The following is a 17276-nucleotide window of genomic DNA, read 5'->3' as shown; positions in this document are numbered from 1 at the left end:
TTTGACTAAAAATTACTAAAACTAGCTGTAACAAAGGTGAGACAAGCTTGAGGGCTGCTACGAGGCAGCTTTTGTTGCTTAGCCCCATCTATCTAAGATGGCTGAGAATTACAAATGATGAGCATGGCTGGCAGTTGAGGGGGGGACAGGGACCTGATCCGTAGTGATGGGAAGATACAACAAGGTCTTTTTTCCTGTGTTCCTTTTTCCATCAGTGCACATCTTCAATCTAACTTCCCTCCCTAAAGAGTCCCTCTCCTTCGTTATCTTCCTACTTTTCTCCCTCCCCCTTCCCCCTTGGTTTATTTCTCAGAGCAGATGATCTCCTCCACTCACCACCCAGGTTAATTCGAGTTTCAGTATCAAAGATCATTTAAGCTGAAAATAGCTTTTACTGAGTCCATGTTACAACCCAGGAGTGTCTGGTCACCAGATAGGATCTGCAGCTGCCTCTCAGACGGCATGTCGGAGGGTTATCTGCGTTCCGGTACTCTCAGTACTATGGCCACAAGCCATTATGCTTCATCGCAATTCAGGAGGGTCGTGGACGCGATTACAGCTGATTATGGACCAGGTGGGAGGAGCTGATGAAATGGGAAAAAAATTCATTAACGCTCGGCAGGGCAACCTGTTCTGTAAAGAGGTTTTTCATTTTCATGGACTGGAAGAGGATTTTTTTTGTAAGTGACCATAAATTTTTATCGCTCTATGTTGCTACTGTTGCCTTCTGAGGCACAGAGTCCAAACTACTCAGTTATGAAAATAAGCCCTATACTGTTTAGAAGTATGAAATGTTGCCCTTCAGTTCCAAGTATGAAGTAATGATGCTTCTGGAGCAAGAAGATGGATGTGCCATAAATCCCGCTGCTATGAACTTCTGCCTCCCTTGCAGCACAAGGGAACGGCACCTGCAAACTGAACAGACGGTGCGTCTGCAGCAGCCTGACCAGCGTTCGATGTGCTCAGTGTTTTAGTGACCCCCTAAATATATAAGAGCATCTTTACTTTGGGAGGATTATGCACGTATGGCAGACTGGCGGAAGGAAGGAACAATGAATTGGCTCTGGGGAGAGCGATAACGAGTCCCTGAAGAGAGAGTCCTAGTAGAGATCTCAAAATCCTCACTACATTTCAAAAGTAAATAGACAGTCTTGATAGCAGGAGATGCAAAATAGGTAGCAATTCAGTGAAGTTTTACTGCAATATATTTTGGAAGACTTGCCAGATGGCTGGCAGCAAGACTTTTAAACTTGGACTTTTTTCCGAGCCAACCATATTATCATCCATCAGACAGTCACTTTGGACTGACATTGCAGAGCGTGGCTGTCTCCTCTACGTTTGCCTTGCTCCTGTTTATTTCTAGCTGATTTATTTATATCTGGAACTGATACAAGTGGCACGATTTCTTTGTTTCATTAAAAGATTCCTTGATCTAAACTTTAAAAGATTTGTCTTCAGAGAGATCAAAGTCAATCAAGTGTATGTCTGGCATCCCGGAGCTCTTCTGATATCCCAGTCTTCAGGTAAATCTGGCAAAGGTTTTGTTGCAGAGTAGTAAACTCTGGTGAATAGGTTAGAGCTGGCCATTGAATTCTTGGGTACTAATACATACCTATTGTCCAGGCTTCTTAATTATTATTTTCTAAGAGGTTAAACAATGTTGACAGAGCTTGCGCTGTCAAACACAAGTCAAGGTAAAACTGAGTGCCAACTGCAAGCATGGAAAATTACATCCCACTGCCCAGCAACTCACAGTCAAGCAAGTAAAATACGATTTGCACAGCTGAGCGGAGGCATTGTCAGGGTGCTAACCTAGGAGCCAAGCACTCCTAAACCCCATCTGTCACAACCTGTTGCTTAGTCCTGGGAAAACCGCATACAGCCAGTTCTCTAAAAGAGGCTATTAATTCTGGATACCTTCTTTATTAATTTTGGGGTATGAACCTGTACGACCCCTGATTTCTACACCAGCAGTGGCATGCTGTGACCAGGACAGAGCTGTCTCATTTCTTCCTATGCTTGAGGGACCATTGGAAGCCGTTTCTTCCCAGCTTAGCTCAATTACTCCAAGAATTAGCAGGTCTTGAGCACACAATTTCAAGCCCCGCTGCCTGTTACCTGCCAGCTCCGTTGGAAGGACAGGGTGTTTGCAGGCGCTTTGAAGATGTAAAGCTCTATAGAATTGATGAGTGTTATTGTGGATGGTTGCAGTGTGTCCTGGATATGAATCATCTTGCTCTTTCTGACCTACTGTCCTAATTAAGAGTCATTTATTCTTTAGATGCTCGTCACTGTCTGGGCCACACCTTTTCGCAATGAAGCAGCAGCCTGGAGCTGCAAGTGTTTGCCCCGCTCCCTCATTACATGACAAATTAGAGGAGATTTAGTAAACCGACATGCTGAATCATGGATCCTCCCCAAACGTGACCCCAAATCCCTGCCCCTTTGTTTTGCTGTTTTCGGTGGCAGGGTCAGGCCAGGACATGGCTTTGCCGTTGGCTATGTGAATTTTACTGCTGTGCATGTTCCAGTAAAATCAAAGGCCTTAGAAAAGGGATTCTGTGGAAGCTTTTTTTTGTCGGTGCCTTTACACTCACTAGTTATAGTTTGCAGCACAAGCCTCGGGGCAGGACCAGCACAGTTGCTCCTGTTTGATTACGCCGGCGCTACTGCTTCTTCGAAAACCTCCGTCGCCTTGCGGATCAGCAAGGAGAGATGTTTCTGTCTTGTTTCTCCAGCTCGTTTAAGAAATATAGTCTTCCCTGGCCATCTTGTATCTTCTTCTATTTATTAAAGCGGGAACCGATTGCCTCCTCCAAGATCCCCGTAGTGACAGTCTGCCTGGTCACATCCCTTTGAAGAATTTCTATCCGAGGGTTTATCTTCACTGCTCAGAATTAGCTCAGGCTTTCAGCCGAGGGTTCCCTGCCTCCCCGCTCTGCCCACGCTCCTCTCAGCAGCCGAATGGTAAATTGCAGCCAACTGACCCACCAGCCGCTGTAGATGAGAAGTTCAAATGCTGGAGTCGGTAGCGTGACTGCCGCGACGCAGACGTCGGCATACACCACCCTGAGCTGCAAATCCCCCGGTGCCTCCCTCGAGTCTTCCCGGTGATGTCTGTCCTTGCCATCCAGGCACCTCCCTGATTCAGCTGAATCAGGGACATTAACGCTTCCGCTGTCCCCATTTGGAAGTCACTGGGACAGGCTGGTGTCAAACCGCAAGAGTGATCTGGATAGCCATATTGAGCTTGAACATCTGGTTTTTCCCCCTTTGAAAACACACTTCTTGTCATAGAAATGAGAGAGATCTGTCAAATGCAGCCCAGGCTTGGAGAAACAACCAACCCTAACCTCTCGGGGGAAGCCGTGGCTATTTTTATGTATTTTGCTGCTACCTTTGAAGGGTTCAGTCTTTTTTTTCTCTCAGAATGTGTTGCTTTCTTCACCACTGGAGATGCCTTTTTTTTTAACATGTCTTTTAAATGTGCCTGTATTTTGCAAAGGTACAGCGTTTGTACAGGTCAACCAGAGGAGATCAGATCCTTAACTCTGGCCCAGCCCTACAGCAGCTCTAAATTTCACATTCATCCCTCCTTACCATACTTATAGTGGGTTTTTTACAATCAATTTTATTATTTTATTTTGGGGGTTCATTTGTCTCTGGAAATACATTCCAACTGAGTCTCTTCACTCTGCAGAAGTGAGAGAACTTTTAGGTAACAGGCGCCCAGTCTCCTGGTGTGAAGGAACAGTTGCATTATTACCTGTCTGTATTTGGAAATAAATGAGATTTATCTTCTTTGGGGCAAGGCAGGTATGATTTATTAATAGACAATAAAAGTTAAAATTCCTGGTAAGGAACAAGGTTGGGCTGTGCAGCGACAAGTGCTTCTGGAGAACCTAAGCCTGATGGGCGTGCCAATGTCACTCAATTTCTGCGTTATTACCTGATATGAAACCAGTCCCACAAATAAAGGAAACAAATTTCAGCCTCTTCCCTACCTGATTTTCAATAGCTACTAATGAAATACTTCAATCAGCAAGAAAGGAGATGTTCATACCTAGCTGGAAACTAAACCAAATCCTGGCACTTCCATGACTGGTTCCATCCCAGATCCTCCAGCTCAGGGCTGGCATCTTCTGCAGATCCTTGTGGGTGGGATTGCTGGTTAGTAATTGCTGTTGTCCCAATTATTTAGGTCATGGCCCTTCTTCCACTCCTTTTCACTACCTGAGTGACAGAGTCAGAACAGAGATCACCCAAAGGCACAAGTGCTGGTTTATCTTCGTGCCACAGTCAGCTAAATTTGAGCTCTCTGCCCAGTATGCATGGCTCAGTTCACCTCGGGTCTCTGGCAAGGCTTCTTAAAATCGCTCTTCTTCCACTTCATTTCAAAATGGAAAATTGTTCTGTTTTTAAGGATAGTTATACCTCCAAATGGAGCTTTGTGATATGAGGCCATTTTCAAGAAAAAAAAATATTTCAATTTAAAATACTTGAGGTTGTGTTTGCCTGCTCATGTTTGCAGGTGCTTTTATTTAAAAAGTCTGCTATAAGCAGTGTCATGTATGTAAAATGATGCAGTCTCAGATTTGGCTGAAATGAAATTGTGAGAATTTATGGAAAAGCGTTTGGTGAGAAAAACATTCGCAGCTATGTAGCCTTAGAAACTAGAGAGTTAGAGTTGGAGATGGGAGAGTGGTTATGAATATGGAGAGCCAGGAGTTGGAATAATCACACGGGAGGCAACTGCACCAGCCAGGATGAAAGATGAGAGTTTCAGCAGAAAATTGATCAAGATAACGAAGCAAGGGGAAGATGTCTTGTGACAGAAACTGGATTTGTAGCACCTAGCCTCAAATAGGAGCATGAAACAATAAGTTTTCTTGGAGGAGAGAAAAATCGATCAGCAGATTTCACATAGGATTGTGAGACTATATAGAAAGCTCCAAGACGCCCTGGAACACTGCACCATTTACCCTAATCGGAGGGTAAGTCAGCACTCAATTATGTTCAGGCAATTTTATATTCAGTTTTCTATGCGTTGGCAACAAAGCAATTTAGATTATATGGTCATATAGCAGAATCACCTTCTTTACAAATCTGAGCTACATTAGCTACAATAAAAAGTATGTCACTCTGCTCATTTTTCAGCATGTAAGATAATCCTCATGTGGCATCAAGGAGAAACCTCTTCTTCCCATTGCCAAACCCAATGTAACTGTGCAACATGGCTGTTTTATCCCTTCTTCTGAAGTTGTTAGTTACAGGTACTCTTGAGACTAGACAGATCCACCGCTGTGTGCAGATACTGTCTGAAGTCTTGCCCATTAATAATAGCGTATGAGATAATAGCTGCAGTGGCTTGTGTATTCAAGAGAAAACATTCTGTTATAATTGAGTGGGTTATATATATGCAGGTACGTGAGGATTGCTCAGTCTGTCCATCACATAGTGAAGACCTGTGACCTGTGAAATAGAAGTATCTCTGTTCTCTCCCGCCTGCAGCTTTATTGGCAAGTCCCAAGAGTACCATCCTGGGAGAGTTCAAGGTGTGGCTCCACGTTTACACAGCGTTTTGCCATCAGTTCAGGAAGAATGTTATGCTAATCTGACCTTTTGCTTAATCTTTTAAGGCACGTATTATATTATTTTGGAGCAATTATACCTTGAGGAATCAGAAGTTGGAGAGGAAATGAGTGATTTACTATGCTTTGAATCAACTGATAAGCTATTTAAATGGAATGGTCGTTTCAATGCCAGTGATAGATTCAGTCTTCCATGAACTACTCCTCACATGAACAGGAGACACGAACTGCGTTAAAAACAGGATGCACAAACTGCGTTAAAATCCACTTTGTATGTCTCGGAAGCAAACACACTGTTTGAATCTTCATTCCCCTCCATTATTCCTGTCGCCATGACTCAATGGACTTTAATAAAAGTTGAATAAGGGCCAGACCTGGAGCACAGCAAACTCAAAGAGAAATTTCCACTGGCTTTTTTTCTGTGGGTAATACCCTTAAAGATTCAGGGTCAAACCTTCAGCTGTCATAAGTTGGCATCTTCGTGTCTGCACAAATACAGAGTCACTACATTTCTGTTCACCTGAAAAGAAGTACCCTCGGGTTTTTGTTAATATAGTTTTCTATGATCTTCCTCTCATGAGAATGATTTTCAGCCTGTGTTCATCAAGACACTGACATTTGAACTCATTTTACTCTGAGGTCACCATCATTCCCATTGTCACAGCTTGACAGCACACCAGGTTAACTCAGCACTTCTCAAATGAACGGTATCAATACCTGTAACTTTTGGCTTTCCTAAATGTGATATTCTGCATGTCATCTAGTAGTCACTAACTAAACTCTCAAATTCCTGAGCAAGTACTGGGCTTTGCATGGAATATTGTTACTGACAGGAATAGTATTGCAAAAAGGCATGAGAAACCCAGTCATGCTCCAAAAGAACAGATTGCTTATCACCTGAAAGCTTAAAATATGGATGGTTTCTTACTGAGCTGTATTGTTCTTGGTTGCTCTAAATTCTTAGTCAAGAATCAGGTGAAATCTTCTAGGGATGTTAAAATTATATTTTATTCCGGATTTTACTGCAAGAATTGAGGCATCTTCCAATTCTTTATGATAAATTGCCAATGTGGGAAACATCCTTCCTCCTCTTCTTATTCAAGACACATCTACCTTTTTTCCTTGAAAGACTAGAGTACAGTAAGGGGTTCATCTGATCCTCACTAAGTAAAAAAAACATTGCTGGGAGAGCCAAAGGGTGCAGATTCGGAGCAGTGCCTTAGAGGACATCATGGCTAGCATGAAAGAGTAGTATTGGCTGGATCTTTGCCTAAATAAAGTTGAGTTTCCTTTTATTTCAAATGGAGCCCCTGGGTAATTCTCAGATCATCTTTTTTTACCCTAACTGAAGATAATCAGAATGTCAAAAAATTAGCAGAACTTCTGTGTTTATCAGGCATTTTTGGTAAACAGATGCCCCTCCATTGCTCCTTCCTTCAGTTTTAGCAGATGGAATGAAAGTTATTTCCTCATACTCAGTTTGTCCCATTTTTTCCCATCTCTTTTTTCACATTCAGTATCTCTCAGGGAAAAGACCGAACAGACTTCCTGGATTTCCCCTCTCAGGAGAAAGATTTACTCGTCTTCCTGGAAAATGCTAAGTACACAAAATTCTTAAGTAAGTTCTTAATGAAATTTTTCAAGCTACCTTCATCCATCATTAAATTGAAAGGGCAAAAGATCAGACCTTCATCTTCAGTGTTTATTTTTGACCCCCGTAAAATAATTAAGGTGAGCATTCTTCACAGTTTAAAAAGCAGCTTTCTGTCTCTTTAAAACTGTTTATGAATCACTGTTTGGAATGCACGTAGTAAAGCATTTGAAGCTGATTAACTAAGAAGTTACATGGCTATCAGCTAGGACAGTCCTAACCTCCTAATTTTATCTATTAGCAGATTCTGCGGAACTGACATTAAACTGGCAGAATCCCAGCGCAAAGGTGAACCCAAGAAAAAAAATTATATTGGATTTTAATAAAACTTTCCTCAAAGGTCAACCTTTCTAAGGTATAAAATCAATCTTCCTTTCTCCTTTCCTTCTTCAGCCCATTTATTCAGAGCTATAGAAAATTCTGATACTCATTAAATATTTCCCATTTTCTCTCTCCCCCTTAGTACAATATCTATCTACCTGTTACCATTATTTTTCTCAGCATTTTTACTTAGATTCCTTACTCCTCATTTCTTTTTCACCTGGCCTTCTTGGGATCTGTACCCCATTCTCAAAATGTCACTATCAGGCTCCTCTTCAAGAAGAGATCCTGCCTCATACCAGCTTCAGGACAAGAAAGACTTTTTACTTCATCTTCAAAGGTGGCTGAAACTTTGGGAAGAGCAAAGTTTTGGTGCTTTTATAGTCTTTATTATAAAGCATGTCAGGTTTCTCCTGTTTTTATTTTTCCTGCCTTCTGCGACTTGCTCAGGACTCCAGTAACTTTTGCCAAGTAAGCTATAACATTAGTAGCATGCCATTTAGGAGAGAATGATGTCCTTGAAAGCTCTAAGCTCCTGCAGATCAGCCCCCTTTATTGATATTGGCCCAGCAATTTTATTTTCTTTTTTTTTTTAAAGAAAAGTCACGGATATCTAAGAAAGTACCAGCTTAGAAGGGTTTTTTTCTCAGTGTACTGACTGCACAGAGCTGTAGATACCCAGATCCGGAAACTGCTTCTCAACTCTTGGCATATAAACTCCAGCTCTTGATAGCCAAGTTTCTAAAACCTTGGCATCACCAGAGCCACTAACATCCTGTGCTGTAATAGCAGAGGAACTTCTCTTGCTGGTGTTGGCTCTGCCCGCCCCGCGGAGCCGTGTGGGGCAGGCCAGCCCCAGCGCAGCTCACGGGCATCGGTACCCGGGCTTTCTGGGCTTCCAGGATGGGGTGCAGGATACTGGGCCGTTCTCACAATCGCCGCCCCTCACTACTGCACCCTCCGTCCTCCACTCTCCTCCTTTCACCACAACACTTCCCTCCTTCCGCTTCAAAAGCTCTCTCTCCCCCTCTGTGGCAGGATTAACTGTCCCTCTGTCAAGACCGACAGATGTTTATCTCACCGCCAGGTCCTCCTCTCCCCTGCCCTTCCCTGCACGCTCCCACATCCCCAGGAAACTAATCCCATTCTTTGGAATTCCTCAGCCCCCCGCGCTAGAGGAACGAGTCCGGGCACAGCCTGAGTTGCTGTGGAGCCACGCAGCAGTTTGCAGCAAGTCTCTGACTGGGGCCGTTTGCCCTGGGGTAAGAGTCTGTACACAGGAGGTATCACGCGCACATCCTGCCATGTCTGCATTCACCTCGGCGTACGGAGCTGCACGCAGCAGCCCCTGCCAGCCGGCTGCTCTTGATCGGAGGCAACTGTTTGCCCCCTTCACGCAATGAGAGGCGAGCTCGGGGCTCTCCTAGAAGATGACCTGGCTGGGACAACGCCCCATGAACTTCTCTGTTCCGGATGAATTCTGTTCTTTACTCCATCAAAACAACATTACATACAAGCTAATTTTGTGGTTCCCATCTATAAAAAGTCCTTGTGGTCAGAGCGCTCCTGAAGCTGGGCAACATCTGGTACGTATGTACACCGTCTAAAATGTGTATTTATGGAAAAATCACTGCTTAAGCTGGTGAAGTGAAATGTAAGAGAATCTACACTACATTTCAAAATCATTGTTAAGATATCAGCTGGAGAGCAGCCAGGCTTGGTTGTTCACACTGATAGATGATGGGGAAAAGGAACACGCATTAAAATCAGCAAATGGATAAAACGGGGCTAGAGAAGGATGAATACAATGGGAAAAGCTTTCCTTTTTTTTTTTTCAAAATCAAAGCCCAAGCTCCCATGCTAAAAGGAGAATTGTGTTCCTAAATAGGAAAATGTAAAAAAAAAGACTGTACTATATTGGGCAATGTACATTTTTATGTCTTTATGTCCACTGTCAGGATAAATCTTATATATTCCATATGGAGCAGCAACATTCATTTAGCAGAGAAGACGAAAAGGACAAAGATGGGTGGTGGAAATTCTGAGCCTTGCTTTCTACTGCTCTTAAATTCCTGTCCATGTTGACACAGATTAGTAAAAATTTTCTTAGATTTTTTAAATTCCTTTAAATAACTTTTAAGATTAATAATCTGTATTTTGGTTTCAGATGTTGTCAATCGATAGATCAATAAATAACACTGATAAAGATTTAAAAGAGTGTTACCAATTATTTTAGGAACCAAATTTAGATTGCTTTAACAGAAAAAAGAATGTCTCTTTATAGAGACTATACAGTCTCTAAAAAGTCTGGCAGAGATGTAGGTCTTTGACACCGCAGAGACTCAGGCTGTAGAAATTGTAGTTCACTTGCTGGTGATGGCTGTCTTGCCAGCCAGCATCGCAGGATACAGCTACGAACAGGGTATGAGATCAAAACCCTTCTCGTTCAATACAGATTAAGAAAGTCTTCCTACTTCTAATCTCACTCCTGCCTCCCTGCCACGCTCTGAAATACTTCCGTTGATTTGCTCTGCTGGGGAGAAAAATTGTCAAGGTTTGTCAGGAAAGATGAGAATATGTATTTTTTCTTTTAAGATTAATCTTTCAGTTGAATAGAATTGGCAACATGAGTAAAATTTTGCTGCTGGAGTTGTTATTTTGTATTGATTGCATTTTTAAAGATTTTTCTAGCAGGGAGAGGTAGACATTTTATTATTGCTGTGTATTAATCAAAAGAACTGAAAAATACTGCGGGCCCTATTCTGACCTCTTTGTGGATCAAAAAAGCCAGTTGAGGTTTTAAGAATACAAGTGATCCTGGATTACACTCTGGTTTTAGGTGATAATAATTTAACGTTACTGTTTGGCCACCTACTTCTGATGTGTTATATGTGGATGACATAATGATCACTGCAGTTTAAAAGTCAGAATTTTCTTTTCAGACTAACGAGGATAAATTGAAACTTTCACTGGACCACTACAAAGCGGGCTTGATTCTTGCTGACCTGAAGAGGTTACTCTTAGGGCAATCACCTGTCTTTAACATTTAACATCAGATTTGTTAAATCACATGCAATTTTAGCATTGACTATATTAGAAGCTTCCTTTACATAAGCCACAGAGAAAGCACATCACCATTTTTACAGCTTTAAAGGATCCCACAGCTGCCTTGATTATAAATGTATTAGCTCTGTACATTTAATTCAGTTCCTAATGCTTCTCATGTAGTGTTAAAGCCATTTAAAAGCCTCTGCTTTTACAACCTTTCACTTTTTTTTTTTTAGCAACTCAGCAGCAGAGTTATTTGGTTTGTACAGCTCCTTACGAAATCTCACCTGAAAACATTGATCTATGGAGTTGTGCAGTTTTTCCCACTTCAAAGGGAAATCTGCTGCTGCTGCTGCCCCAGTCAGCGCAGACCTGAGCACAGGAGCACGTGAACTGTTACTGACACAGCTGATATTATCTGCCGATTTGTTCCGTGTTTGTTGTACCAGGGCAATTTCTAAGTTCTAATTTTCTTTAAAAAACAAAACCTGTCTTTGTCTTTTCACCTTAACTGTTTTGGTAGTTATTTCACATTGTCTCTTAACTTTCATTAGAAGTAATGACAACTTGTTCAAAACAAAAAATCCAGTCTTTCATTCGGCTGTGCTACAGCAATTCCCAGTAGTCTCCCAGTTGCCAATGCTTATAATTTTATCATCTTCATACTTTATTTTCCATTTGGGGTGCACAGTGGTGACAGATGACCCAATTTTCATTGAAGGCCCATGCAACGCTTTACGGTTAAAACCGAATGAAAAATAGGGAAAAAAAATCGTAACTATTTTGAGTCTGAATAAAGATTTTCAAGCTGTTTGCAGTGATGTAACCCTAGTAGCATCAACATTGATACATCTGAATAAAAACTACGTGCTTTACGATGCATTAGGCCTTCTAGCAGAATGTTCAGCTGTGGAAAATAGTAAATATTAGCCTTGCTATCTTCCTTTCCGTAACTTTTTGGTTCTCAGGTTTCTGCCTCTCAGAGACTCTTGTATATATTCCAAGCTCCAAAGGGTTAAAGTCCTGGCATTTCTTCTGACTGGCATTTCCAAACCTCTCCTGGGGCCCATGCTGCATTTATGCCAAAATGCTTTATTATTATACAAACACAGTGCAAGAGGAGGAAAAAAAAACCCAAACCAACAAAACTCTCCGCGGCTTGTCCTGCAAAGCCCGGCCCTGCTCACCGGTTTGAAGCCAACCATACCAGCCCCCGGGCCAGCAATACCCTCCAGTGACAGCTGAAGAGCAGGAACAGCCACGTTTTCATGACAGAGCGCCCGGCTCTCCCGCCACCGGGCCTGGTTCTCATCCCAAGCGTCTCTCGGTGCGGGCGGAGCCGGCGGCCTGGAGAAGGCTCGCAGGCTCCTCCGCTTCCCCGGCTGCTGACTCCGGATTCAGCCGTGCCCCGCGTTACAGTAAGGCCGGGCCGCACGGCTGCTCCCCACGGGCCCAAAGCGGGCCCGGCGGCAGCGGCGCTGGGCGAGGGCCCTGGCGCCCGGCGCGGCCCCGCGGCTCAGCCAGGCCGGCGGCGGCCGGAGCCCCCTCACAGCGCCCCGCGCCTCCCCACCGCCGGTCCCGCGGGCGCTGAGGCGGCGGCTGCGCCCCCGCCATTCCCCCCCGGTAACTTTTTTTCCCCCCAAAACTGGGGTTTGACGTCTTCATCCTCGATACCGAGTGACCAATCAGGCGGCTACCAGGGCGGGCAGGCAGCCAATCGGTCAGCGTTGCTACCTGTGGGGAGTATTTTTAGCCGCGACGAGATGGGGGTGGGGTGGGCGCCGTGAGGGGCCCGCGGGCGGGGTGGGGTGAGGCTGCGCCCCCCTCCTGCTGTGAGGGCGGCCCCTCGCTGGCCCCTCGCTGCGGGGCGGCCGCCTCGGCAGCCTCGCCGGCGGCTGCGGGGCGCAGTCTGGCCCCTGAGCGTGGGGGGCTGTGAGGCCTCCTCCCAGGAGGGCTGCCGGCCCCCGCGGAGCCGCGATCGCCGCTGCCCGGGTCCCCGCGGGCCGCGCCGCAGCGGCGGTCATGGGAGTTGTAGTTCATTGCGGGCCCCCTCCCCCCCTTCCCTGCGGAGATGAGGGGCGCGAGGGCAGGGTTTGACGTAGGCAGTGACGCAACGGTGTTGTGAGGTGAGGAGCGAGCTGACGTAGAGAGCGGCCCCTCCACGCCGGGGTGGGGGAAGGGGATGTAGCACAGGGCCCTGCCTGATGGATGATGGGCGGGGCCAGACCGGGCACTAGGCAGTGGGGGGCGGGGATGGTGGGCGGGGCCGGGCGGGGCGCGGCGGGAGGGCGGGGCGAGGGAGGCGATATATAGAGGCGCGTCGGGCGGCGGGGCAGGAGCAGAAGGAGCCGAGCTGCCGCGGCCGGGCGCGCCCGTCGTGGGGGTGTGAGCAGCGCAGCCCTTCCCCCTTTTCCCTCCCCCCCCTTTTTTTTTCCAACCCTCCCCCCTCCCTTTTTTTTTTTCTCTTTCCTTTCCCCTCCCATCCTCGCCGAGGAGCCGGCTCTCGGAGATGGGGGTCGGGTGCTGAGCCGCCCCCCGCCCCCGCACTCACACCCCCGCCCGGATTGTTTGCACTACCCCCGCACACCCACCCGGGTGAGTACCGCTCGCTGAGGGCGGGGGGGGCGGCCCGGCCGAAGGCGGAGGCTGAGGCGGGGGGGCCGAGGCAGCCGCCGCCCGGTCTCTGAGGCGGGGGGCTGAGGCGGGCGCGGCCCCTGCCGCCGTGACGGGGGGGGCCTAAGGGCAGCCACCGCCCAGCCCCTGGAGCCGGGATGCCGAGGCGGGCAGGGCCCGGCCGTGAGGCGGTCACGACCCCCCAGTGACGGGGACTGAGGCGGGCACGGCCCCGCGGGGCGGGGAAGGGCCGGGCTGCCGTGGGGGCAGCTGCAGTGGGAAGGAGGGCGTTGGGGCCGCCGGCAGCCCCTCGGATGGCGGCTGGGGGAGAGGGCACGGCTCGGGCTGCCGTGGGGTCCCTCCCGAGGCGGTCTCTGGCCGCGCTCGGGCTGGGAGGAGTGCGCGTTGCCGCTGACTAAGAGCTGCTGCTGGCGCTGGGCCCCGCCGGCAGCCGTCCCCTAGGACCCTGCCCCAGCGCGGGGTGTCGCCGTGCCCGGGGTGCCGGCCGCTGTGCCTAGGAGAGGGGCCTGGCCTGCCCCCCCCTTCAGTCATCTCCCTTCCTCTTCTTCATCTTCTTTCTTACGGGCTCAGAAAATGCTCTTCCTCCTCCTCCTGCCGCCGGAGCTCCCGGGGCCGTGAGCAGAAATCTAATGAGACCCGATCGCTGGTTATGTAACTCCTCACACTGCTTGGGGCCTGCGCCGGGGCCTCGGTGGGCCCGGGTCCCTGGGGAGCACTGTCCTCTGCAAACCGAATTAAAAAAAACAACAACAACAACAACAAAACTTTGAAAGGATCGGGCTGATTTGTTTGACCAGCTGTTTGTACCATGGATCAGTGTTGGGGCTTAGAAAAATTCATAGCGTCTGTCCCGTGCACCTTGAAAGGATCGTTTCATTCCTAAAGGACATGGAGGAAGGGAAGCAAGACAGATGGATTAATAAATCATTTTTAAATGCCCCTTCTAACCACCCAATCGCCTTTTCTGTACCGATTGTGTCTCTTTTGTAAATATCTTCTGTTTGCCCTTGATCTTTTCCTCATCCCCACCCAGTGCTGATCCAGCAAACGTTTAAAGGTCGCCTTATCGTACAAACTATTCCCATACCATGTTGGGGAGAACACAAGTGGCTTGGAAATAGGGTTCCAGACTTTAAAAGGAGATTATTTGCAGGAAAAAAATAAACCCCAAACATTAATTCACATTTTGATATTGACTTTGATTTCTCTAATCCTTAGTGACAGCTAACTCTAAATTTTGTTCCTAGTGATGCAGTGCAGAAAAGCACAGTGTTAATAAAAATTCTTGTTGGGAGTTCAACTTGAGCCAAAAAATACATATTTTATTTCATTGGAACGTTTTGTACAAAGGTGTCTCCTGTGGAGGAGTACCTTTATACTAAGGTACTGCAGAATTTTCATTAACCGTATGTGCGCTAGTAGTTGATTCTGGTCCCTTCTTTAACTTTAGATAGCTAATTTCTCTTTCGTCCTTTGTGAAGGAGTGGCAACCATATTTTATATTAAATATAAAATGGAGTCGTGGAGAAGGAGACAAGCAATCGTTTTTGAGACTATCAGAAGCCCTGTTGGCTCTAGTAACTTTTTGAAATCTGGACTATAGACAATGTGCTATATGAATTTAGTATATGTTAATACAGTACATTTGATAATATAAAATAATTTTCAGAAAGGGAAAAAATTGTGAATTAATTTATTGTAGTAATTTTACCGTCATTGCTACCCTTATGACAGAAGATACATGCAACTATTTTGTATGTATTGACTGCATTATCATTTTAGCTATTCCGGGGAAGAATTGTTGCATATGTACAGCGGACATTTTCTCTTCAGTTAGCATAATTTTGCCAACACACAGTTTATGCAGATGATTCGCTTGGACTTAAAGTCACTGTTGCATAATGTTAGTTATTTGTGAAATCTTCTAAAGCAACTGTTAATGCTTTTATAATTCTGTAGCTTACAGTGCAACCAATATGTTTGCAAACTTTAAAATTATAAATGACCCTTGGACTAAGACCTTTCAAGCTAAACTAATAGTCTGGTGCTAAATTTTGCAGCTGAGTACTATAAATCATCCAAATACGGGTTGGTAAGTGAACCCTTGACAGGCCTGGCAGTTCTGTGATGTCTTAAAAATTATCCTTGCTGCTTTGTGAATAACTCAATGGCAAGCTCATGTGATTTTGAAATGCCCCATGCTGTATAAGTAAACACATGCCTAGTGCATCTTCTGCAGTATTCTTTGTAAGTCATACTGAATGTAGTTGACATCCTCACCTTCCGCAGGCATGAACATAAATAGTTTGATGCATGTTTTTTGACTTTAAAAAAATAACCTATTTTGTGCAGGCGGTGAAGCTAAAAGAATAGGCCTTGCAGCTTGAGCTTACGCTTTCCTTATTTGGATGTGTTTGCTTTTGTTTTTTCTTAAAGGAACAAGAGCACTCAAGGTGAAGGATAATAATCAACTAGAATCAGCACTTTGAATGAAATTTTGTTTCCCTGTGGCATCTTGAACACTTTCTTCTTCGGGTTTTGAAACAGACTTATAACTTTGTGGCATAGCAGCTATGCAGCTTGAAATCCAAGTAGCACTCAATTTTATTATTTCCTATTTGTACAATAAGCTTCCCAGACGACGTGTCAACATTTTTGGTGAAGAGCTTGAAAGACTTCTTAAGAAGAAGTATGAAGGGCACTGGTATCCAGAAAAGCCATACAAAGGATCAGGGTTTAGATGTATACATATAGGGGAGAAAGTGGACCCGGTCATAGAACAAGCATCCAAAGAGAGTGGTTTGGACATTGATGATGTTCGTGGCAACTTGCCTCAGGATCTTAGTGTTTGGATTGACCCATTTGAGGTTTCATACCAAATCGGTGAAAAGGGACCAGTGAAAGTGCTTTATGTGGATGATAATGAAAATGGATGTGAGTTGGATAAGGAAATCAAGAACAGCTTTAACCCAGAGGCCCAGGTGTTCATGCCAATTAGTGACCCAGCATCTTCAGTGTCTAGTTCTCCTTCTCCTCCCTTTGGTCACTCTGCTGCTGTGAGCCCAACTTTCATGCCCCGCTCCACTCAGCCTTTAACCTTCACCACCGCCACATTTGCTGCCACCAAGTTTGGCTCGACCAAAATGAAGAATAGCGGCCGTAGCAACAAGGTCGCCCGCACCTCTCCCACCAACCTTGGCTTGAATGTCAATGACCTGTTGAAGCAGAAAGCCCTTTCCTCCTCCATGCACTCTCTCTACGGCCTTGGCTTAGGCAGTCAGCAGCAGCAGCAGCAGCAGCAGCAGCAGAAGACTTCTGCCCTTTCTCCTAATGCAAAGGAGTTCATTTTCCCCAACATGCAGGGTCAAGGTAGTTCCAGTAGCATCTTTCCTGGTGACAGCCCCCTTAACCTCAGTCCTCTCCAGTACAGTAATGCCTTTGACATGTTTGCAGCCTATGGAGGTCTAAATGAGAAGTCTTTTGTGGATGGCTTGAATTTTAGTTTAAACAACATGCAGTATTCTAACCAGCAATTCCAGCCAGTTATGGCTAACTAAAAATAAAACGAAAGTGAAATACAAGTAAATACTATTGTACAAGTTAAAATGCACGTACCCAAGGGTGTATCTTTTTTTCCACCTCTTGAGATTTTTTTTAAGGCTTGTAGTATGAATACATTCAAGCTTGGTTAGATAAATACAACATGCATCATTTTTTCATTTGCCAACCAAGCACAAAATTATTTTATACTGACTGTACATTACAAAAATATACTCTCAAAATATGGCCTCTTACAGTATTTAAGATATAGCAAGGACGTGGCTAATTTTTTTCATGTGTGTATATATATATGTACACAGACATATATGTATATATATTAAAAAATTGGCACTAATAGGTGGGTTTATTGGTCTTTTTCTAATTGTATAATTTAATTTAGTACAAAGTTTGTAAAATATCAGAGTATATATATTGTTTCTACAACATGGTATTGCATTTATATCTTTTTACTACAGTGATCTGTGACAGCT

General features: G+C 45.2%; 1 protein-coding gene across 1 annotated transcript; it reads left to right on the top strand.

Moving 5' to 3' along the window:
* Positions 1–15818: 15818 nt before the first annotated feature.
* On the top strand, positions 15819–16802 carry TOB1 (transducer of ERBB2, 1; the record flags this gene model as incomplete). The annotated part of the gene is made up of 1 exon (XM_082008362.1): positions 15819–16802. The coding sequence occupies one exon, from the start codon at positions 15819–15821 to the stop codon at positions 16800–16802; it is 984 nt and encodes a 327-aa protein (XP_081864488.1).
* Positions 16803–17276: the final 474 nt, after the last annotated feature.

Source organism: Phaethon aethereus, assembly GCF_964289735.1.
Source record: "Phaethon aethereus genome assembly, chromosome: 18".
Taxonomy (NCBI): domain Eukaryota; kingdom Metazoa; phylum Chordata; class Aves; order Phaethontiformes; family Phaethontidae; genus Phaethon; species Phaethon aethereus.
Note: the sequence above shows the minus strand (reverse complement) of the source record. Positions and strands in the feature narration are given on the sequence as shown.